General features: G+C 44.0%; 1 protein-coding gene across 1 annotated transcript in view; it reads right to left on the bottom strand.

The window, feature by feature from the left end:
* RARA (retinoic acid receptor alpha) overlaps window positions 1-25,643 on the bottom strand; it is a 139,157-nt gene that overhangs the window by 77,340 nt on the left and 36,174 nt on the right. Inside the window, exon 2 of the mRNA XM_033918476.1 lies at window positions 17,317-17,844. Within this exon, the coding sequence (XP_033774367.1) occupies window positions 17,317-17,494 (178 nt within the window). The 5' untranslated portion in view covers window positions 17,495-17,844. The remainder of the gene's footprint in view (window positions 1-17,316; window positions 17,845-25,643) is intronic.

Below are 25,643 nucleotides of genomic sequence, written 5' to 3'. Positions count from 1 at the left end.
AATCTCTCTCTCTTGCATATTTATTGTGGATAGTCTGAAAACCTGGCATGCCTGTGGACCTCGAGGAGTGGAACTGAGTACCGTAACTCTGACCTATGCCAATAAAAAAAAAAAAAAGGGTTGTGATAAGAATGGATCTAAAAGATTAATTCTTCGCAGATAGGATACACATTCACCTTTCTACAGGTTCCAGTTCCTCCCCTCTTATCCTCTACACAACAAAAATATGGCTTTACACAGCTATTCCCAACATCAAGAACGAAAGGGGTGAGCACTTTAAACACTAATGCAAAACATAAGAGACATGCCATAGTTGGAGCAATGGATGAGAAAGGGAGAAGCTCCTAAGAGTTAATCTACAGGAGGCAGAACCTTCTAAGTCCAATGTGAATTTGTCTGATAAGATAATGGCAGCCCTAGCCAGCTTTCTCTCTCCTCCTGAGGTGTAAAGCACAGATCGACAACACAGCAGCCCACAAACAAACCAAGGTATGCACCTTGGGAGCAGAGGGCCCCAGTGCCTTACTAATAACCTCTCTCCCCCATCAGCGTGTGGCCAGGGTAGCACTGTTGTAGTAATTTCTAGCAGCTAGTCAAGAAATTTACAAGTGGTGCCTCACACAACGAACTTAATTCGTTCCAGGAGCAAGTTTGTTATGCGAAAAGTTCGTTATGTGAAACGCGTTTTCCCATAACAATACATGTTAAAAAAAATAATTCGTTCTGTAGCATAAAATATGCTAAGATGACATAAAAAAAGATAAATTTATCTTGTTAGAGCTGTTAGCATGATATAGAGGGGATATATGTGAAGGGGAGGGGAGACAGGGGTTTTGTTGATCCTTGCTGTGTATTATAATCACCCCCCACATACTCCCCAGTACCTTTTTTAATTCCTCCCATCTTTCCCAGCCAGTGGCGTACAGGCCAGAAGCGCAGAGATCAGGAGCAATTCCTCTGCACGCCTGTGTGGGCCCATGCCGATCTCCGAATGGCTGCAGTTAGTTCTTGTGAGTCCCGCGAGAGCTGACTGCAGCCATTCAGAGATCAGCGCAGGCCCAGGCAGTAGCACAGAAGGCTTGCTCTTGATCTCTGTCTGCGCTTCTGGCTGGGAAATTTGCTAGACCACCACGAGTGAGCGGGTGAGATTAAAGTTGCAGCAGTGGTGGCTTTTTTAAAAAAATATGTGGCGGTGGGGGGAGGTTTAAAAATATGCGGTGGCGGGGGGAGGTTTAAAAATATGCAGCAGCGGCGGCAGGGGGGTTTAAAATATGCAGCAGCGGCGGCAGGGGGGTTTAAAATATGTAGCGCCACTGCACAGGGAGCCAGGCGGAGAGAGGGCAGTTAAGCGATGCAGCTCGGGTGACTTCGTTGTGTGAAACGAAGTTCGTTGTGGGAAGCAAGACCTGAAGTTCGTTGTGCGCAGCGTTCGCTGTGCGAGGCGTCCGTTATGCGAGGCACCACTGTACTTTATTACAGTAAGAAAACATGGCTATTTTCTACTTCCATGTGTCTTCTACTCTCCCCCTCGCCATATTACCATGCTTGAAATCCTGCGCCTAGCTGTACCCTCTCCCACCCCAATCAGCCCTGCCTGTGCTGTGGGAGTGGGGACCATTGCAACCCTGTTATCAAAATCAAGTTGGGAAGCAAGACCTAAGCTCTCTTGGAAGGAACATTACTGGGCCCCTCTGAATTATCCCAGTGCTTAACCAAGGGTCTCTCTACAGAAGCCACTGCACACCAGAGAGATCTGCTGATGCCATCAAAACCTTCAAGAGACCCAGGGGAGGGAATATTATACCCCCCCTTCAGAAATGTAAAAGCTCAGCATGTCTTTATGAGAATCCCCTCCTCCTGGGTAATATTTAACTCATCAGCAACCACAGTCCCCACCTCTTTTCCCCAGGTTCCCCTCAAGCATTTTCAGTCCCATTGTGATGCATTATACACCACCACCCCACCCTACACACTTGCTTCTTTCTCTCTTTTTTGGGATGTTTTTTTTTTTTTTTTTTTTTTTTTAAAGACCCTCAGATCAAAAATATTCCTTCCTTTGTCTCCCTCCCCTCCCCTATCCCCACCTCCCGTCTACACATTTCAAAAGCACATCATTTATCCGGATCAGCTCTGCTTCTAAAGAGTAAATTCCAACCAGATCTGTCTTTCCCCTAAAACCTGCATCATCCCCCACCCTCCCCAAAAAAAATCTCCCTGACAGGATGATAGAGGGCTGTCCAGCCCTAATGGGCTTTTTCCCATCCGTTCTGCAAGGAAGTCAGGAAAAGAATCAAACTGAGATTAATCTTTAACTTCATGTCAAAGGGGGTGAGAGGATTGAGGGACTGGATGAAATCCCCACTACAGTTCAGATTACAGGAATAGGATACATAAAACACAAAGTCATGACATTCCCTTGCCCAACCATACATTCATTCCCACTCAGTTTCTTTTCCTCAAGAGAATATATACTTTACCTAAATGACTGACACATATGCATAGCTTCTTGCTGAGAAAAACATTAGGCCGCAGCTTTATTAACATAACAGTTGCACTCATCAAAACATAACTAGTACCTATGCCAGCTAATATGCATACATCAATGGAACTATACATACAGGCCTGCTGTGGGTACCAGCAGGGCTGCACCCTTTCGCCACCCAGAGGTGCAGTAGGGGGTGGCACATACACTGAAGCAGGGTCTCCCCGTCCTGCACAACCACCAGCCCCTGCACGGGCTGTGTAAAGGTGGTGGCCCTCAAACGTCACCTAGATAAGCTTTTAGATAGTTCTGGGGAAGAGCCTGCTGTCTTGGTACAAGTGAGTATTGTACCAAAGACATAGGGAAATGTGGTAGGGAGTAGTGCTGCCCAATTCACGATTTGAATCGGTTTACAACAACAACAACAAAAAAAATCGGCTTCCTGATTCGGCTGACCCTCCCCCCCTTACTCCCTAAAGCAAGAGCGGCAGTGCTGCTCTTGCTGGCCGGCCGCTGCCATACCTGCTTTAGAGGGTGAGGGTCAATCGGGAAATGCTGCTGTCTGGCTTCCCCCCTGGCCTCTTCGCACCATTTACCTTTAAGGAGCAGACAAGATTGCGATGCTAGCGATCTTTGCAAACTGCTTCAGAGTTGTTTCCTCTGCCGCGATCCTGCCTCTGATGTCAGACGAGGGGCGGGACCGCGGCAGAGGAAACAACTCCAAAGCAGTTTGCAAAGATCACTAGCACCGCAATCTTGTCTGCAGGCTGCTCCTCAAAGGTAAATGGTGCGGGGAGGCCAGGGGGGAAGCCGGACACCAGTGGGAGGCCAGGGGAACATGCAGGCCTTCTGGGGGGGGTGCAGTCCTTAGGGGTGGGACAGGCCTTCAGGGGGGACAGGCAGGCAGGCCTTTAAGGGAGGGGACAAGCCTTCAAGGGGGGGAGACAGGCCTTCAAGGGGAGGGGACAGGCCTTCAGAAGTGGGATGCAGGCCTTTAAGGGGGGACAAGCCTTCAAGGAAGGGAGACAGGCCTTCAAGGGGGACAGGCCTTCAAGGGAGAAACAGGCCTTCAGGGATGGTGGCACAGGCCTTCAGGGGAGGACAGACCTTCAGGGGAGGGGGCCCTGGTGTAGAAGTACACGTAGGAAGGGAGGGAAGGGGGTTCAAAGAGACATGCATATGCTGGACTTTGGGGAGGAAGAAATAATGGGTCTAAAAATAGAGGAGAGGGATAGAGATGATGGACAATAGGATTTAGGGAGGGAAGGAACAGAAAGGGAGAGAAGTTGGACACAAGGGATGGTGTGGAGGGGGAATAGAGATACTGGATAGGAGGGTAGTTGGGAAGAGAAAGGGAGAGATGGTGGACCCTGGGGTGGTGGGGAAGGAGGGAGAGATGCTGGATTTAAGGGTAGTTGAGAAAAGGTGAATCTGTGGATGGAAACGAAAAAAGGAAAGATGCCAGACCTCCGGGGGAGGGAAGGGAAACGAAAAAGGAGGACAGAGATGGCAGATCGATGGTTAGCACGGAGAAAGAAGAAAGAAGGAGACCCTGGCAAGCAAGACAACCAGAGCCTGGGACCAACAAGATTTGAATATTGACCAGACAACAAAAGGTAGAAAAAATAATTTTATTTTCTATTTTGTGATTACAATATGTCAGATTTGAAAAGTGTATCCTGCCAGAGCTGGTGTCAGACCGCAAACTAGGATTTAACAGAGAGAGGAAAAGTCCTTTTTGTTTCTTTATTTTGTTTACACCACAGCACCAGTGTGGTTAGGAGAAGCCAAAGGGAGTGAAGAAGCTATAAAATAAACCCACCAGGATGTTTTTTTTTCAAACACCCAATTGGGCAGGAAAATCGAATCGAATTGATAAACCAATTCAATAGGCTGAATCGAATCAAATTTTTTTTTCCTGAATCGAGCAGCACTAGTAGGGAGGTTCTGGAAGCCAAATTTAGGCTCCAAGGTAGGAAGCTAAAATCCAGACCCTCCAGGGTTGCATATTTAGAAGTGCTCCCCCAAACCCCATGCAGGACCAAAGTGTGTGAATGAGGTGATGGTACAGGGAGGAGTGTTTTAGATTGGTTAGGAACTGAGCAACATTCTGGGGAAGGGAGAACCTACTCTGCAAAGATGGGCTCCACCTGAACCAGGTTGGTACCAGGCTGCTGGCATCAAAATTTAAAAAGGAGTTGGAGCAGCTTTTAAACTAGAAACTGGGGTAAGGCTGACAGTAGAGCAAGGCTCGAAACAAGGTACAGTAAAATCTTGGTTTGCGAGCATAATTTGTTTCAGAAACATGCTTGTAATCCAAAACACTTGTATATCGAAGCAAATTTTCTCATAAGAAATAATGGAAACTCAGACGATTCGTTCCACATCCCAAAAACTTTAATACTGTACATACTTGCATTGCAAGACCTCGCTCGTTTTAGAGCAGTCGCTACACTCCCGTAGCATCAGAGAGAGAGAGAACCATCGGCTTAGTTATGACATGACATGCGTATACTGTATGTACTTGTATTGCAAGACCTCGCTTGTTTATCAATTTTAAATTTAATAAAACATTTTGCTTGTCTTGCAAAACACTCGCGCACCAAATTACCAGTACTCACAATCCAAGGTTTTACTGTATCTTTAAAAGATAACATCAAAATAGGGGAGTTAGAACATCCCGATAGCAAACTTACAATAGAGACCACAGTAGATAGATCAGGTTTCCTTGAATACAACGCAAACTGATTTTAAAGTCTTGTCATTACTATTTACAACTTGCTCAGGACTTGACAAGGATAATTTGCAAACACTGTTTGAAATGTTTGTATGCAAATGCCAGAAGCCTAAGAAGCAAGATGGGAGAGTTAGAATATATTGCACTAAATTACATTATATTAGTGACTTCTATTCCGCCAATACCTTGCAGTTCTAGGCAGATTACAAAAGAAGATAACTAGACATTTCCAGGAAAATTACAAATTAGGGTGCTGTTTACATGGTTGTGTCTTTTTTTTTTTTTTAAACATATATTTATTAGCAGTGAAAGATACACCACCCAACAGGGCGCAACATCGAACTACAACGAGACGATAAGTGTCCATATCAGGCAAGGGAACAATAACAGATGCAGAATCTCCCAAACATATCCCCCTGTACAAAAACAAAATGCAGCAAATACAAATGGCGTCCAGGTCATTTGAGACATAAGTGTTAAAGGACAACAGAAGAAGACAATGTCGTCCCGTGGGGGCGGCGATCCCACACCCATTTCTCTTTTTTCCAATCACACACTACACCATCCATACCTCTCACACAAAACACACAGACCCTTGCTTCCCTCCCCCCCACCCGCCCACCCCTCCCTGAGATAACAAGCAAGAAAAGTGAGTAGAAGCAGTGGGGCGAAAGTATGGGCATTACAGGAAGAGCATGAAGTGACAAAACTAGATAGGCACCCGTCCCCCTCCATGGTCATGCGATGGCACCAAGTCCCTCAGCCTCTCCCACAGACCGACATAATGTTGTTTGAGCACATTTGAAGACCGAGCATGTAGTCGAATTTCGAATTGTAATACTTCCCGAAGTCTGCTCCTCCAATGTGGGAGCGGAGGTGGCTCCTCCGACATCCAATAAGTCAAAATCAGTTTTTTCACTACAAGTATTACATTGTAAAAGAATCTACATTGGGGGATGGTGAAACCCTGATCCTGGAGGGATGTCTGCAGACCCAGGAGAAGGAACCCATAGTCCCATTCAATACTGCTTTGCACAGCTCGCCGATGGGAAATTTACAAGAGTGGGGATAGTCATGGAGATGTGTTATGCTTACTTACATTTAAAGCTTTACCATTCAAAACTCCTGCCTTTATCTTTAGAATCTTAATACCCTATACTACCTCTAGATCTCTTAGATCACAAGATCAACATCTATTAGCTATCCCCTCATTAAAAGTTATTAACACAAGGCGCAATACAATCTTTTCTTTAACAGCCCCTCAGTCCTGGAATGATCTCCCTCTTTATTTAAGACAAGAAAAAAACTTAGACAAATTTAAGACCAAACTTAAAAGTTTTCTATTTACAGATGCTTTCAATGATTAAAATCTTCCGCATTGCCTATCTAATCTTCTTTTGTTAATTGTCATTGTCTCCCTTCCTAATGTACTTCCCTTGAATTATTATTGAATTTAACAATGAATGTAACCATTAAATAACTTCCCTTTTGTTTTATTATTATACGTAGATGTAAATGTATTGATAACTGTTTAAATAAGTTTACTTTTTTTACCCTAATTTGTTGTATGTCTGAATGATATGTTATCTAAATTTTTGAACTAATTGTACATCGCCTAAAATTTTGAATAGGCGATAAATCAAACTATTTAATAAACTTGGAAACTTGGATTTCTTGATAAATTTTTTGAATAACATGGGGGGTGTTTTTGAGTTAGGAGCCACTGCTAAATGAAAAGATAGATTTAATAAAGCATCTCTGAGACCTGGTGAAAAGAAGAGAACCAATAGGACACTGTGATACCAGGGTACAAATTATATTTCAGGGATAGGGTGGATCAAATTATTGGAGGCATAGCATTATATGTTAAGGAGGGCCTTGAATCAAATAGACTAAAAATTCTACAAGAACCAACACCCACCTTGGAATCCATGTGTAAAGGGGAAAAGGATGTGTACTACCAAGTACCGTCCACTTGGGCAGGATAAACAGATGTTGAAATGTTATCAGAAATTAAGGAGGCTAACAAACTGGGCAACACAATAATAATGGGTGATTTCAATTATTCAGTTATTGACTGGGTAAATGTAGCATCAGGGCATGCTAGGAAGATGGAATTCATCAAGAAATGTTTTTATGGAGCAGCTGGTTCAGGAGCCGCAAAGAGGTGAAGAAATTCTAGACCTAATCCTTGGAGTGCATGAATTGGTACAGGAGGTAATAGTGCTGGGACTACTTGATAACGGTGATCACAACATGATCGGATTTGATATAAATCTCTGGAATAAGTAGACACAGAAAATTTAATGCAATAACATTTAGTTAAAAAAAAAAAAAAAATCAAACCCTAGGATAACATGAGGAGGATGGTAAAAAATAAATTTAGAGGAGCAGATGCAAAGGGCAAAAATTTACATTAGGCATGGATTTTATTCAAAAATATTCCATGTATCAAAAGAGGAAGAAGGAAGATCAAATGGCAGCCAGTGTGGTTAACAAGTTAGGTGAAAGAAGCTATTAGATCCTTCAGAAAGTGGAAGAAGGATCTGGCTGAAATAATAGGAAACAGGTCAAATACAAGAAGCTCATAAGGAAGGGAGAGACCTTGAAAAGAAGATTGCATTGCAGACAAAAACATATAGTAAAATTTTTTCTAGGTATATTAAAAGCAAGAAGCTGGAAAAAAGAATCAGTCGGACAGCTAGATGACCAAAGGGGTAAAATGGGAACTCAGGGAAGACAAGGCCATAGCAGAGAAACTAAGGGCTCCTTTTACAAAGGTGCGCTAGCGGAGTTAACGCGTGTGACTTTTTATCACGCATTAACCCCTGCGCTGGCCAAAAACTACCACCTGCTCAAGAGAAGGTGGTAGCAGCTAGCGGGTCCAGTGGTTTAGCGCGCGCTATTACGCGTGTTAAATTGCTAGTACGCCTTTGTAAAAGGAGCCATAAATTAATTTTTTGTTTCGATGCCAAAAATGGTATTCAATGTAGATGAGTCAGAAAAACAAACAAATCTCTGTAACACTAAAAGATGTAAAGGGGCAAATCTGACAAATTAAAGAATAGCTAATCACCTGGACCAAATGGTATACATCCCAGAGTATTCCTAGAAATGAAAATGAGCTTGCAGCCAATGTTAGTAATTAGTAATTTATCTTTAAAATCCAGGATGATATTGGAAAACTGAGGGCGGCCATCATAACAACTAATTTTTAAAAAGGATTCCAGAGGTGATCCAGGAAATTATAGACCAGCGAGTCTGATTGTTGGTGCCAGGCAAAATGGTAGACTAAAGAATAAAATTACAGAGCATATATGACGGACATTCAATTTATCTACCTGAGAGTGAAAGAAAGTAGCAACCGTGTTGAAACAAGTCTGTGCATATTGTGGCATGTTTCAAGATTACTAGATGAAGATCCCCAATGGGAAAACGTATAAATAGTATTCTATGCCCAATATTTCCCACTAATAACCAACTATGAATAAGGTAATATCTATCATAATCTAAGAGAGTTAGCCTCAGTAATGGAGCCTATGCGTAGCCATTCAATGACTGGGGAATTCAGCGTAGCTATACTTGCTCCTTTAATCTCCAATCATTGGCCAGACGAATTAAGGTTTTCCGAATAGCTGAAGAAATGGGCATCTTGGCAGGTACAGTTTAGAAAAGAATTCATGAAAGTTGGGCATGTCCAAGGCTAGTGCAAGATGGATTCCAAGAATGCCAACACTACGTCAGAAGGCCACGAGGCTCCAGTGCTGTCAGGAAAATTTGGAGATGCTCCGTGAAGAACAAGTGAATTTTTTTATCATTTGGTGACTGGAGATGAGACTTGGGTCTATCACAGAAATCCTGAGTCCAAAATGGAGTCAATGCAGTGTAAGCACAAGTCATCCCACACCCCAAAAAAGTTCCAAGGCAGAAAAATCTACAGGCAAAGTCATGACAACTGTCTTCTAGGATGATTTTTGCTGCTAGAATTCATGCCACAGAAAACAACCACAACCGGAGAGAGTTACACCAACACAATGATCGCTTTGCAGGAGTCAATCAAGGAGAAAAGACGAGGAAAACTCACAGCACGCATTCTGTTTCTTCACATTAATGTGCTGGTGAACATGTCATGACAATCACAGGCTGCCATCTGAGAATGTGGGTTTCAGTAGCTGAACCATTCACCCTACAGTCCTGATCTGGCTCCCTCGGATTATTTCCGTTATGAGTTTTGAAGAAATCTCTCCATGGACAGCTGTTTTCAAGTGATGAAGACAACAAGAAAGCTGTTGATGTCCTGGTTTGAAGGTCAAACCGAAGAACTCTTTTCAAAGGGGTTGGGTTAAAGTCATTTCAGGAAAAATGGATGAAGTGTATAGAGTCATAATGCCGCTCTACAGAACCATGGTGAGACCTCACCTGGAATACTGTGTGCAATTTTGGAGACCACACTACCGAAAAGATGTGCTTTGAGCTGAATCGGTCCAGCGAATGGCCACTAGAATGGTCTCCGGACTCAAGAGTCTCCCATACGAGGAAAGACTGGATAAACTGCAGCTCTACACTCTTGAGGAGCGTAGAGAAAGGGGAGACATGATTGAGACGTTTAAGTACATCACAGGTCGTGTCGAGGCGGAAAGCGATATATTCTTCCCTAAGGGTCCCTCGGTCACAAGGGGGCACCTGTTCAAACTCAGAGGAGGGAAATTTAATGGTGACACCAGGAAGTATTTCTTTACAGAAAGGGTGGTGGATCAGTGGAACAAACTTCCGGTGCAAGTGGTCAAGGCCACCAGTGTACTCGACTTTAAAAACAAATGGGACATCCACGTGGGATCCTTACGGGGGTCGAGCTAGGGAACTGGGTCATTAGCACTCAGACTTGATGGGGTGGGTCAGAAGAGTGGGCAGACTTGATGGGCTGTAGCCCCTTTCTGCCGTCATCTTTCTATGTTTCTATGTTTCTATGAGTTATCAGGAGACTATATTGAAAAATAAAACAAACATTTTTTGAAAATTCTTTTCTTTCCTACTGAGGTAGATAAATTATTGAAACCCCCCTTGCACATAAACATGGATTCATGAGACAATCTTGCCTCACCAATCTACTACATTTCTTCAAAGGGTTGAATAAATATGTGGATAAAGGTAAGCCAGTCAGTATTGTGAATCTGGATTTTCAAAAGATATTTGGACAAAATACGCCATGAAAGACTTCTGAAGAAATTAGAAAGTCAGGGGATAGGAGGTAATGTCCTATTATGGATTAAGAACTGGTTAAAGATAGAAAGCAGAGTAGGTTAAATGGTCAATATTCTCAGTGGAGAAGGGTAAATAATGGATTCCCCAGGGATCGGTGCTGGGACCGCTGCTTTTTAATTAATTATTTTTAAAATTTCTATACCATCTAGCCCTAGGCGGTTCAGGGCCAGATCAATGGGTAGGCCCAGTAGGCACGTGCCTAGGGCCCAAAGTTGTCAGAGGATTCGGGGTTGTTGTTTTTTTCTTCAGCAACACGGGCCCCCCCGGAAAAGATCAACAGTGCCCCCCCTCCCCCAGGATCAACAGCCACCCCCCCCCCTTATTCCGGCCACGTTGCCGTCAATGCTGGGGGATTGTTGTTGATCTCTCGGGGGGAGAGATCAACAACAATCCCCCGGCATTGACGGCAATGCGGCCGGAATAAGTGACATCAGAGAGGGGTGACCGGGTGGAGGGCCCAGTATATTTGTGTACCTAGGGGCCCTCGACGAATTAATCCTGCCCTGAGGTGGTTTATATAAGATCAAACATACATAATGCTTAAAACAATACAAAAAGACAAACAAACATCAGGATTTAAATTCGCAATAAATCTTCTATCAAGGTGAGTCAGACCCTATAAAAAAGCAGTTACGAACAACTGTACTTTTAAGAATTTTCTGAAAGTTTCCAGAGCTTTCCTCTGTTGCGGCATCATCAGTGATGTGGCAGAGGGAAGGCCCCGGTGAGGCAGGCCATGAGCAGCCTGTTCACAGCGCTGCCTCCGCTGCCTCTGCTGACCAGCCATCACTGCTATGATGCTTTAAGAGGCACAGAAGTATATCAGGTCTCTATTGGGGGGGGGGGAATATTGGTCACGGAATCAGTGAGTTTGATTTTTTCCAGACAACGAATTGATTCAAATCGATTCCCCAAAGTGAATCGGTGAATTGATTCAAATCGGCGAATTGGGCAGCACTACTAAGGAAGTACAGTCATCAACTGATCCAGGCACATACTAAGTTTTGGGCTTAAATCACTGTAATTCCTAAGAAAAGATACCTCAGAAGAAGGAATCTGGAAAGTTTAAACTTCATGTTTTTATAAATGCTGGTTTCTGTATCAGGGCAGTGGCATGCACTTGTGGTCTTGAGCAAATTATTTAACCTTCCACTGCCTTAAGTATAAACTTCAGGGGCAGACAAATACCTAGAGTATTTGAACATAAGTCACCCCGACAGTGGCATAGCGAGGGTGAGAGGTGCCCAGAGCGGTGGCGCCCCTCCCTTGTCTATGCCCCCACCACTCTTGACCCAATCCCCCTGCGTGCCCCCTTCCTTTCCCCTGTACCTCTTGTTGTTCACTGCCGCAAGCAACAAGAACTTCAACGTTTTCCTCGCGACCCCCTTCTTCTCTCCCGCTGATGTCACTTCCTTTGCACAGCACCCAGAAGTGATGTCAGCGGGAGACAGCACGGTTGCGAGGAGCACATTAAAGTTGATGCTCGCAGCAGTGAACAGCTAGAGGTATGGGGGGAGGGGATATGCACGTGGTGAGGAGGGGTGCCGGCACCCCCACCAACAAGCAAACCCTCCCCTTACTATGCCACTTACTACCCCGAGCTACAACTCGAAAAGTGTAAGCAAAATCCAAAATCCCTTTCCTTTACCACCTTCAGTCCTTTGCAAAACTTCCTTCCAAAAGAGTGTCTCGCATCCCACCACTAGTGCCAGATCAAGATGCACAGGGAAGGGAGGAAGGCAAAGCACAAAAGGGAGAATCTTGCAGGGATCAAAGGCACATTAAGGAGTTTCTCCTGTCCTAGTCTGGCAGGGAACAGCAGAAACAGAACTTAAAAAGGTGGGTGTTTTGGCATAAGGCATGCATGCCTGCAATCTAAATAACCACCTTCATACCTGTGGGCATTACGGTCAACTATCTGTCCAGTGTATATGCAGTGTTCACCAGTTCTCAGTACAGAAGGCATACAAGGCACACACAGATCTATTAGTCTCACCCCCTCGCTGCCTCTGCCCATAGAAGTGAGAAGGGGCCCATCATCACAGCTTGCCTTCATTTGCACACTGGCCAACTGCAGCCCCCACTTAAAGCCAAATTGCCCACATTTTTAAGCAGAAACAGCTGGGTCTGGAATTATTCAGAAGGCAGAAGCCAGTAGAGCAATGCAATCAAAGCAGCAAGCCCGCAACAGAGCCAGGGAGACTTAACAAGAACAGTTAATCAAGCTTCCAGTCTCCATGTACAGTATCCTCAGGAGGTGAGATAACATCCCATCAAAGCGAGCAGGTAAAGAGAGCAACAAAACCCATATGAATACTGTGCCAGTAAATCTCAATAAATCCAGGAACACAGCAAACCATGGCAGATAAAGGCCAGCATGGCGCATTCAGGCAGGTGGTTAGGGTTGATACTGGCACTCTGTAAATTTAACCCCTCCCTTATGCAGAAATGGTCTACAATACAAGTTAATGGGAATACCCCATTGCCAGTCAGCTTTTCAGGATATCCACAATGAATATCCATGAGAGAGATTTCTATGCACTGCCTCCATATCTATCTCATGAAAATTCATTGTGGATATCCTGAAAGCCTGACTAGCTGGAATGGCTCCAGAACCACTGCTTTATACCAATTCCAGCCTCTTGTTATATAACAATGATTCCCAAACCTGTCCTGTGGGAACCCCAGCCATTCAGGTTTTCAGGATATCCTAATGAATATTCACAAGATCAGTCTTCATGCACTGTCTACTTGGTATGCAAATCTCTCATGTGTATTCACTACCCTTTTTAAAACAGGGGAAGACTAGCAGTATATACAAAATAAAGAAAAGAAACGAAACAAACTCACAACCACACATGAACACAGCTATATATGGGTTTCTGTGTAAGAGAAATTGTAAAAGGCAAAAAAACGTGGAACTGATGGTCTTCCAATAAAATTTATTCATAAATGGTGCAAAGGTATACACAGTAAAATTGTACAGTAACAAAAAAATATTTTGATTTACAGACGTTTGGCGTACACACAGCTCTTACTGCGCTGCTTCACATTTTTATACTTGTGGCTCATAGCAAGACCGGACCCTGGAAGAAGGTCATCGTCACGACCAAAACACGGCCCGTGTCGGGTCTATGCCACATTTGTTATATATACCTTTGCATTAAATTTTATTGGAAGACAATCGGTTCCACGGTTTTTTGCCTTTTGCTTTTGCGTTTGTGGAACCATCTTGGTGGACCTTTTATGTTGTGTTCTCTCGTTAAGAGAAATTGTATGCATCTTTCTCCCTCATTTCAAGCTCTAGAGGGCAGAGACAGTGCAGCGAATAGGCCTGTTTCTCTATAGATGGGGTTAACAAAAGGGTGATGGGAGGGGGCAGGAAGAGAATTACAGACTAGAGAATGACAAAGTAGCTGTTACCCACGGGTAGCCGCGGGTAACCCACCGAAATGGGGAGAGAAAAAATAGTGGTTGTTGCGGGGATGGGGACAAGGCCATTCACCGCCCCATGGAGCGGTGAATGGTCTTGTCTCCGCAATGAAGCACGGATCATGTAGTCCAGCAGCCCCCTCCCGCCCTATCGCCACATCCCGCCACCTCCCTCCCTCCCTACCCCTCACCTTATGTGCCGAATTTAAATTTTTCTTCTCCCAGTGGCACGCTTTCAACAAGTCGTGCACGCAGCTGCTTGAGTTGTTGAATCTTTTCCTCTGACGCAACTGAAAATAGGAAATTGCATCAGAGATTCAACTCAAGCAGCTGCGCAAACGCAACTTATTGAAAGCGTGTTGCTGGGAGAAGAAAAATTAAATTTGGCACATAAGGTGAAGGAGAGGGATATGGCAGGATGCGGCGATCAGGCAAGAGGGGGCTGCTGGACCGTGCGATCCATGACCGCACGTGTTCCCTTACAGTAGGAAGGAGGGAGTGAAAGGGAAAGAGATGCTGGGCCAAGGGGATGAAGAGGGAGACAAATAGTAAATCCACAGCAGGAAAGAGAAAGGGGAGGACAGGCAAGTGAGCCAGATAATGGAAGCGGGGGGAGGGGGGAGGAGAGAAAGCGAGAAAGTAGCTAGATGGGGTTGGAGAGGAGAAAGACATATTGGTGTGGAAGAGGAAGAGAGGGGAAATCTGGACACAGGAGGGTAACAGAAACAAAGGGGAAATTATGTGCATGGGGCATAGGGACAGAGACATAAAGGGGAGATACATGGGGGGGGATTATGTGCATGGGGACATAGGGACAGAGACATAAAGGAGAGATATATGGTGGGGGAATTATGTGCATGGGAACATAGGGAAAGAGACATGAAGGAGAGATACATTTGGGGAAAATTATGGGCTTGGGGGCATAGGGACAGAGACATAAAGGACAAATACATGGGGATGGTATATGGACACAGGGGGGGGGGCAATGCCAGATACAGAGGGGAGAAATTAGAAATGGGGAAAACAGGAACACAAAAGGGAGATGGTTTGTGTGGATGGGATCAGATGGTTTGCGCGGACGGGACGGGGACCGAGCTCACGGGGATGGGATCTGAGCTCACGGAGACAGGACGCAGATGGGGACCGAGTTCGCGGGGACAGGGCAGAGATGGGACAAATTTTTTCCCCGTGTCATTCTCTATTACAGACCCTTCAGTAAATCCCAGATCATCTTCTGATACAGTTAAACAGTGCAGCCCTAAGACAATGTTTCAGGTAAGAGGAAGGTGCCTGGGTTTGGGGCTGGACACAGGCTAGTTTTCTCCAACCAGGGAAAGCCTTAAGTGACAATAATCCCCTCCAGTACTCAATAACTCACATCTAAAATCAAGGGGCGGAGAGTTAACCAAAGATCAAGGGAAGCTATGGGATATGAATTCAAGACCTGCCTTCTCTCACCAACTCAGAGTAGCCTTGGACAAGTTATGAGGAAATCTTGGCCTCCCCAAGCTCCATTTCTGTCACCAACTCTGTATGTGATCATAAGTGTTACACGCCCCCCCCCTCCCTCCCCCCCCTGATTCAATATAAATCAGGCAAATTTAGGTGTGCAGGGCAGATGCATGCACAAATTAATTAGCCATTAATCAATTATTGGTATTAATTGGGACTAATTTGGACTTGCGCACACATCTGCCTAATCACTATTCTGTAATGTTGCACATCCAGTGTTTTACTTGCAAACCAAAAGGGGGCATGGCTATGAGTAGGGCAGGGCCATTCCAAAATTTTAGGCAGCATTACAGAATAGTTAGGTTGCACGTCAGAATTCACACCAGGTTTCAGCAGGCACAAGCCCTCATGCCCAATGTTGGGGCACTGGAACTGGCACTAAGTGCACAGTGCAGAGCGCCCTTTATAAAATTCAAGTTTAACATGGATCTTTCTGGCGCCATTTACTAAACCTAGCCCTTTACTTCCTTATGGCCTACAGTTATCCAAATGCAGTTGGAGGTCGCTGAGTCCTTGCCCCTTTGGAAGCCGACACCCAGTTCAAATGCCGACATTGTGCTGCCAAGCGCCCAGAGGCAGTCACATATACACTTTACAACCTATTAAAAATTGTGCTGAAAGGCAAGTCGTACAATGTAGAGCATTAGAAATATTAAGCCCCAGGCTTCAATCCCTGCAGTCTCGCCTGGTGTGGGGAGGCAGCAATGCTGTGCTCTCCTCCTCCTGGCGTACCAGGTCACTCAGTTCCCTGTGTGGCTGCTCTTAAGTGCTCTGTTTTTCCCATGTCAAGGCTTTTGTTTTCTAAGCCTCTGACTATTTTTATAATGCACTTACCAAGGAAAAAAAATATATATATATTCAGTACAGATATATCAGAACAGTTCCAGGGGTTCAGTCATTGTGGGTGGTGGGAGGAGGCTCACCACAGCACAAAGAGCTGCAGAGCAGTGCATAAAGGTTCAGCCAACTCTGCTAATCAACAGCCCAGAAGGGGCCAGTAACTGAAGGGGTGGGAAGAGATGTTCAGATCCTTTCCCATACCACACGCTCTATACCTCACCTCACTCACACATCTGTGAAAAAAAGGATTCAACAGTTACTTGTTGCTAAACCTCCGAAGAGGATCTGTCTTTCTACAATAGGAGGCAGAGTATGGAAAACAGGGTCTTCTCCAGGTATGAGCGCATGTGAGTAAGGTCCCAGCTGCTCTCCCAATATCATAGGGACTCAGCCAGGAAAGCACTGGACACAATGTATGCTTCCCTCTACAAAGTCCAATACCCCCTCTGTCCTGTGCTAGATGCACTGCAGGGAAGTCTCCCTTGCTGGGATCCTTCCTCCTTGCACGGGATCCAGCATGACTCACAGCCAAAACCTTGGGTCTCATAGTTAACCAGAAATAACTAACTCCAGTATTCTTTGGAAAAATCCCAGCCTTGCAGCTTTACAGTTCCAATCTGCTGAGGTACTGCTTGCCATAGTGCTAGAGATGGCTCAGATATACGTTATAAAACACAAAGGCAGAAAAGATGCCCTACCAAAGTCCATTTCTTCTCTATAGAATCTGCAGAAACTCTCATATAACCAGGTATCCAAATGCCACACTTGTGACATCACACCAATCCATGTCAAACCACCCTCAAGACATCATTCAAATGTATACATCATTCATTTAAAAAAAAAAAAAAAAAAAACCACACGTTCAATATTCAAAGACATGTAAGAAGAAAGGGGGAGGTTGAAAACTAAAAGTTACATTAAAGGTTGCTGTATCTGCTTTCATTCTTATGTTATTATCATGCCAACCATAATATCATACTCTGTGCCCCTTCCAGTCCCTAACATTACAAGGCTCCCAAATGCTCATAGATCAAAGCACAAAGGCACTTACTTGCTGGTGATGGGGTACTGTAGCCACTCACAGGGAGCTGGTGTTGAACACCGGCCAACGGCCCTGGCGGAGAGAGCCCCCCCAGCATGTGTGGGAAGAAGAAAGCGTAGTGAGGAACAGAATATCCACTGAGATGCCCACCCCCCGCCGTGGGACAAGAGCCACTGTTACTTGCCATACCCAGTCACTGACCGAGCCCAGGAGCGGGGGAGAGGGCAGAGGGAGTTCACATGTGAATGGTAAAACCAGATGCAGTACACACAAAAAAATATAAATATGAAAATAAACTAGTCAAAGCTTCAGGAGGCATCCATGTGCTCCCCTCCTCAGCTGTAAAACAGCTCCAGCATTCCACAGTTCTTAATCCAGCTTAGCTAATTCCCAGGCAGCCGAGCCCCACGGTCCTGCTGGCATCAAGCAGAAGAGAGGAAAGGCCATGTGAAGAACACGCGTTCTCTTCCAAGTGTGCTCCCAAATCCAGAGCCACCGTCTCACATGAAGCTTCTTGGCTTCCAGGGTTTCTCCCTCCTGCAAGAGAGAGGTGAAAAGAAGACTGTTAGAGCCAGAAGCAGGTACAGAGCATCAAGATTCACCTTCTCATGAGATGCCTCGATCAGTCTCCCAGTCCCAACCGGGTGCAAATTAAACCCTATTCTTAATTAATTACAAACAGGAGCACAATGGGGAGAGGGACATGAAACTGTCACTGAAGGTTATTCAGCTTCACTTGTCGTCGTCCCCCAACTTCAGACAGGAATGTACAGCAGGTGAAGCCCTGCAGCCTCTTGACCCCACCATAGAGGTGGCTGTACTCTACCATTTAGAGGTTTTTTGGTATAAATGCTCTAGGACCATTCAGACAAAGGGCAATGAATTCTACAAATAGCATTGGCATCATATCTATATTACTTGTGAACCTATAAAGGTGTTTCTTCTGTACTAAACTAAACCTTAATTTTATATACCAGGTCTTCAACCAGAGGAAGCTCGACGCGGTTAACAATAAGTTAAAAAATAAGCTAAAATACAAGAGGATTAATTTTCAAAATGTTTAGTTTCAAGTTTATTAATTTTTAATATACCGACCATCAACTGGTACCTAGCCGGTTTACAATAAAATATTAAAAATAGAAATAAAAGATTGTAGCACTTAAAAAGAGAAGTAGTAGAGGTGTACAATTAATGACATAGACAGGACATACTTGAGAGTGAGGATAAAGGAGAAGGGGAGGGGTAAAGTTACATAATAAATGAGGAAGAAAGGAGGGAAAGAAAGAAGAAAAAAAAGATTGAATGAAAAATGGAGGGAGAGGATAAAACATTAGGAATGGGATCGCTTCATAGAAGCGGTTGGTTGAATGGGAAAGAGATAATTCAAGAGCAGTTGAAAGCATCTTGAAATAAGAAAGTCTTCAAGCTTATCTTAAATCTATCGAGCTGTTTTTCGTGACGGAGATGAGATGGTAAAGCGTTCCATAAGGTAGAGGCAACTACTGAAAAGTTTGATTTCCTAGTGTAGAAGAAATCCTTTATGGAGGGAATGGAAAGGAAGTTCTGTTCTGCAGATCTAAGCATCCGTGTAGGGCGTTGTGGAATGAGGAGCCTATCAAGGTAGGAAGGTTGGTGGGGAAGTAGAATTTGAAAGGTCAACATGATTGTTTTATAAGTAACTCGGTGGGTAATGGGAAGCCAATGGGCTTCTTTCAGGAGGGGGGTAACGTGGTCATATTTCCCTGATTTAAAGATGAACTTGATAGCTGTGTTTTGGATTAACTGTAGACGTTGGATTTCTTTTTGAGGAATTCCGTTATATAGAGAGTTACAGTAGTCAAGATGTGAGATGACTAAAGAGTGAACCAGAGTTGAGATTGCATCCGTGTCTAGAATAGAGGTAAGAGAACAAATGATGCGAAGCTTATAAAAACAGGTTTTAACCACTGAGCTGATATGATCGTGGAAGGTAAGATCTTTGTCGATGATTACTCCCAGTAATTTTATTTTTGTTTCGATTTTTATTGGGGAGGATTTGATAAAAATCTTCCCCAATAAAGATCCATTATTTTTTGTTGGGAATAGGAGACCGCATGATTTGTCGATGTTAAGAGAGAGTTTATTTGTATGAAGCCAGTCGCTTATTTTATCTAGCAAATAGAAAAGTTTTTAAAGATTTACGGAAAGATTGAAAAGAGCTGGGACACCTCAAAATTAAAGGAAGTTCATTCCATAATTGGGAAAATTTAAAAGTCAGAGAAAGGCTAAGATTCTTGACTTCTTGAGTTCCTTTCCTAGAAGGGAGGGAAAGTTTAAATCATTGAGTGCCTCTCGCATATGAAAATCTATAAACATTCCATAGAAGAGGACAAGAGGAACAAAAATACCATATAAAATTTTGAAAATAATACAAAAACATTTAAACTGGATTCTGAGATAAACCGGGAGCCAATGGAGACTCAAAAGCAACGGAGTCACGTGGTCGAATTCGCTTTTTCCATAAATCAACTTCACAGCGGTATTCTGAATCAATTGTAGTCTTTGGAGGCAGATCTTTGTGATGCCAAGATAAATGGCATTACAATAATCTAGCCGAGATAGTATAATTGATTGGACCGAGACAGAAAAATGACGTTGATGGAAAAGAGATCTAACCTTCCTCAGCATTTGTAAACTGAAAAAACATTTCTTAACCAGAGAGTTTATTTGATCCTTAAGGTAAGGGAAGAGTCAAAAAGTATTCCCAAAATCTTGGAGGAGAACTGTATCATACATATGTTATATGAATGTTATTCCATGCTGCCTATTACAGTATCATTCACATTCTGTTGACATTTATCCTACAGGACTTTTCTTGTATGATTATTTTGCAGTGCCATTAAATGTTATATTTCTGATACCGTTTCATGTTAATCCTATTACTAGGATTCAACGTGCCAGTTCCAAGTTTACCTCATTGACTGTTTTATGCTTGTATATTTGGTCTTTTTACTACTGTTACACTGTTAACAAAATAGCAAGTTTAACATGAAAACTTGTACCTGGGTGTACCTTGGGTGAATTCCCTTCATAAGGCTAGTTAATAAATCCCAAGAAATAAGTGAACCTGGCTGTATGAAAAGGAGTTGGCCTGAGTCGGTCTACGAGCAGTCATATTGGGGGCATTTTCACAACGCAGAACAGGCCTAAAGCCAAAAGCAGGGGGTTTCCCTAAACCAAGCACCAAAAGGTATCCCAACTTCACTCCACTTCCTGCCTGCCTTGCCCCTTCCTTGTCAAAAGTCTGATAAGACAAAGCCACAACCATTTTCACCAACTCACAAACCAATGTGAGAGAAAGGAGGTAAGACACTGCACATGGATTTACACTGGGAACTACCAGACCTGAGCAAAGCATCATGGATTTGTATTATTAAACTTTGTGTAGGGCCAGCAGACACCACCTGTGCAGTGCAGCGTCTCCTCCCGTGCCCTCCCCCCTCCCCCGAAGTACAGAAGAATTTTAAAAAAGGTCTATTTTGGGATAGGGAGGTTTATCTCAGCTATCAATACATACAAGCAGGAAAAGAATACACACACACATACACAGAGCTAGGAAGCGGGCCAGGCGTATGCGTTCACACACACACAGGCCTCAGGCCTTTTCACTGGGTAAATAATGTGACCACTTCTGTTTGCACAGCTGTATCAAACTCAAAAGAAATCAAAAAATAAAAATGTGGGAGAACAGAGTCAGAACATGGCAAATGGCCTTTTTTTCTTGCTGCACAGGAAAAATGCTAAAGCACAAGAAAGGATGTGTGTTCTGGGGGTGGGGGAGGATGACAGTTTACAGCCTGGTTCACACAGACTTTCTCTCCCCTATTCTGTGCATGTGGAGCAAAGCTCAAGGTACCTCAAACAGAATGGTATTTTGGGAGGGGGGGCTGTTAGTGTATAATCTATATCTCAGGTTTCAAGGTTATTAAGGACTTAATAAACACTTAGGAGAAAACCATCAAAGCAGTTTACATTGTAATGAAAACATGCATTTAGAGAAGAACTACAATGGCACAGGAAAGAGAGAGAAAAGAACCACTACAGTATTAATAAAAACCCTACACCCCCCCCCCAAAAAAAAAAAAAAGACGACTATATATAATCTCCACAGGGTAATGAGACCCACTCAGACTGATGACTGTATTGTCCTGAGACACAAAGGATCTTGCAACTATCCTGTTTCTACTCCCCCCCCCCAACACACACATTCCATGTTCATGCTATTCTTCCATCTGAGGTCTCCTCCCTTCCTCCAGTCAAATCAAAGGCCATGAGCCACCCCTCTTCCCTATGCAGGCAGCCTCTTGTGCACACAGCAGTCAGGCATGCACACATAGATGCATGGTCTTTCTTGAGTAACCTAATCAGAGAAGGAAGAGAGATTGATTTTAATTAGACAGGGGAAAGAGAGCTCTAAATGCTCTATCCAAGCTCCCGACTTTAACTCTATCCTTCCTTGTTGCTCCTTGCACCCAGTCCAGAAAACTGCAGAGCTGCCACCCTCCCGATTCACCCAACCCATCACCCTGCATTGCCTCAACACGAGAGCAGATTTCATTACGCAGCTGCATTGGACCATTCATCTCGCCGATTACTGTGCCGTTTGCCTGGGGTTTCGTTAATTTTATTTGATGTGTGGCTTACAGCGCCGTAAATCTCCTGCGAGCATTAGAAAGGAATCATTTCTGAAGTTCCATTACACCTCACTAATGACCCCGTGAAGATCTATTGCACCCCAGAAAATCAATGTCAGCTTCATAAAGATAAGAGGAAGGGGGGGGGTGAAGCACAATGGTGCAGTGCGTGTGTGTTATTAAAGTCAAGAGGTTGCTGCAGGCTACCCACTCCAGAACCAAGGAGAAACAAACACATCCCCTTGGCAGGCTGTGTTGTGCGACAGGCTCCTCTAATGCTTTCTCTAGGATCAGACCAAATTCTGACCGGACAGCCCACAGCGCACTGACCGAAGCTCCAGGCCTATATCCATCCATACTTATTGCTCTCCTAAGTCTGTGTCAGGTGAAAGGCCAAAAATCCTCCATTAGCTTTACACTAGCTTATCTGCTCCCCCAACCCAATTCCCAGCTCTTTCTTTTCCTCTCTGAAAACCTACCTTTAACATGGCAATGTTTGTATAAACGTAGAACAAGGATTCTCAACTCAGTCCTCAGGACACATCTGGCCAGTCGAGTTTTCAGAATATCCAAAATGAATATTGCATGAGAAAGATTTGCACCGAATGGAGGTAGTGCATGCCAATCTATCCCACACCCATTCATTGGGGACATCCTGAAAACCTAACAGGTTTGATGTGTCCCAAGGACTGGGCTGAAAACCCCTGACCTAGAAGCAACACAATAGATCAGTGTTTCTCAGTTCGGTCTTGGAGTACCCCCTTGCCACACTGAATTGGCATAAACTTGATTTGCATACACTGCCTCTGTTATATGCAAATTTCTTTCATGCATATTCATTGTAGATATCTTGAAAACCTGACTGGAAAGGGGGTACTCCAGGACCGTGTTGAGAAACACTTCAATAGATGACATCATATTAGAACCTTTATTACAGCAACTTTGCCCAGTTGAATCCTACCTACACCATTCTAGCTAAGCGGCTACCTCTCATGCAGACATCAAGAAAGCTTGAAGGCCCTTCAAGGTCTCCCTCATCACCCTTCTTCCTCTTAATTCCTGATTCTGTCCCCTATGACTAGAACAACCCACCTGACTTAGTATGTTTGGCTTTGTCTCTGGCGGTATTCAAATCCAGGCAAATCGAAGCTGCGTAACCCCACCAACTTGTAAAGCACCATATTTGTCTGTCATCCCCTCTGTGGTCCCTGACCCTCTCTACCTCGTCACCCCTTTGTATTTCCCTACATGAACTGCATATTCAATATTTTTTGTTCACTGTGTTATAATTAGATTGTAGGCTCTTTTGAGCAGGGACCATCTCTTGCATCTTTAATGCGCTGCATGTGTCTGGTAGTTCTATAGAAATAATAAATAGCAGCAGTAGTAATTCTGAACTGGGGAGTGCAACTAAAATTATCCTACCACCCATATTGGAAAGCCTACCATTCCTCTCAGTTTCTAAACCGCATCTCCATTGCAACCTCTTCCAAGGGGCCACACTGCCAGCTCTAAGCAAATCAGCTTTGTCCGGTCCCTCATTTACTCCTCTGTCGTTACAGAGAAACAGGCAAATGTATGTTTCCAAACAGGGATGGTTCTCAACCCTGTCCTCAGGACACCTCCAGCCTGTCAGGTTTTCAGGAGGTAGATTTGCATGGAGTGCCTCCTTTGTGCATATTCGTTGTGGATATCCTGAAAACCTAACTAGCTGGGTATGCTCCAGAGACAAAAATGTTAGATACCATACCATGTAGTTTTTATATCCCACAATTTTCAATAAGAAATCATTGCAGCTTACAATAAGATTGGAATCAGTTATTACATCAGAATTAGGTTCAAGAGAGCATATTGGATAGAGATCCATCGACTATAAGAAGATTGAGATGTGAGGGAGAGATGGAAAGCTGCTGCACACTGGGGTGGGGGGGGAGAGAGGAGAAAGGAAGAATTGTTAGACATAGGGTGGAGGAGATGAAGGGAGAGATGCAACAAAGAGGTAGAAATCTTACATATGGTGGAGCGGGGGAAAATGCATGGAGAAGAGAGAGGGATGTTGGACATAGGGTGGAGGGCAGGGAGAGATGGTGCATGGGGAGAGAGAAAGAAAATGTTGCACATGATAAAGGAGGGGAGGAAGGGAGAGATACTGTATGGAAGAGAATAGAGAGGTTTGACAGAGACAGAAATGTTGGATATGGCTGTGGAAGGGAAGATACAGAGATGAAAGATGAATATGTCAAAAGGGCAGAAGACCCTGATGAGCGAGTTAACAGAAGACAAACAGAAATCAGAGTCTGAGACCAACATGATTTAAACAATAAAATGACTTGATAACTAAAGGTAGAAAAAAATAATTTTATTTTCTGTTTTGTGATTACAATATGTCAGATTTGAAATGTGTACCTTGCCAGAGATGGTGTTTTAGATAGCAAGCATGAGCTAGGACCTAACAGAGAGAGGCCAAGTCTTTTTTGTTTGGGATTGGAGAGGCTACAAAAAATAAACCCACCAGGTCATTTGAAAACCAAAAGCAAAAAACCTGATTGGCAGGAAACATGAATCGAATCATAAAATCAATTCAATAGCTCAAATTGAATTAAAAACTTTTCCCTGAATCAGGCAGCACTGGTACAGGTGGGTATGGGTTAGAATCCATTGGGGCTGGATGAAATTTCTATCTCCATGGAGCACACCAGGCCACTCTGGTTTAGAGAGTTGCAAGGACTGAGAACCCCTGTCTACACCAACGCCTTTCCTCCCCAGCAGTGTGGGAAAATTAATCAAACACATTTGAATTGTCTAATTTATCCAGTTGTATATGGAGAACCTCACTTTTCCCAAATGGAAGAAATTAGTCACCTGAACCCTCAGGAAAGATCATTCCTGCCTCTTTTCCTTCCCAGTACCCTCACCTATCTGAGGGGCTTTTTTTCTGAAGGGATTCTTAATCATGAGCCAGAGAGGGATAACTTCACACCCCCACCTCTAAATGATTTTGGGATAAGTCAAATACATGCATGACCACACCCACATGTAAGATACTTACTAATGTAAAGTCCTGAGCCAGGCTGAGAGAAAGATATGAAGGTGCCCCTGTCCTGCATGGAAATTCCACATACACCCCCCCCCCCCCGCCCAATTCTAGGAGTTTTATTAGAGATGGGTGGGTCTGGGAGAGAGATGTTTGAAGACTCCCCAGATCTAAAATTTATTAGAGGGAAAAGGTATTACTAGTGTTAGTAGAAAGACAAGTCTATGGCTTTACAAGTTTTTTCAGTGTGCCAAGAGAACGGGTGGGGTGCTCTTATCAAGATTAACTCCCACTGCCTACTCTTGAAATACAGAAGGTGAAAAGGCTTATATCCCATTACACAGCTACTTCCTGACCTGCCAACTTTCCTGTGAACATATCTACAATATCATCTGCCACATAAGTGTTGGAAGCACTAGGGACTGAAGCACAACCATCCCCCGCCCAAAAGGAGATCTCTTCCACTCCACACTTAAGACAGCACAGGATAAACCTCTGGTGACAGGCTGATCACACACATATCAAAATAACCTTAGCATATCCTTTAGATGCCGCCCCTGCAGAAGACAAGCAGCAAGGAAGGGTAAAAAGCATCCCAATCCTGAATTGCAGCAGATCCTGCTGAGACC

The sequence above is a fragment of the Geotrypetes seraphini genome, chromosome 13 (genome assembly GCF_902459505.1).
Source record: "Geotrypetes seraphini chromosome 13, aGeoSer1.1, whole genome shotgun sequence".
NCBI lineage: Eukaryota > Metazoa > Chordata > Amphibia > Gymnophiona > Dermophiidae > Geotrypetes > Geotrypetes seraphini.
The sequence above is the reverse complement of the archived record's forward strand: the minus strand, read 5'-3'. Positions and strand labels throughout refer to the sequence as shown.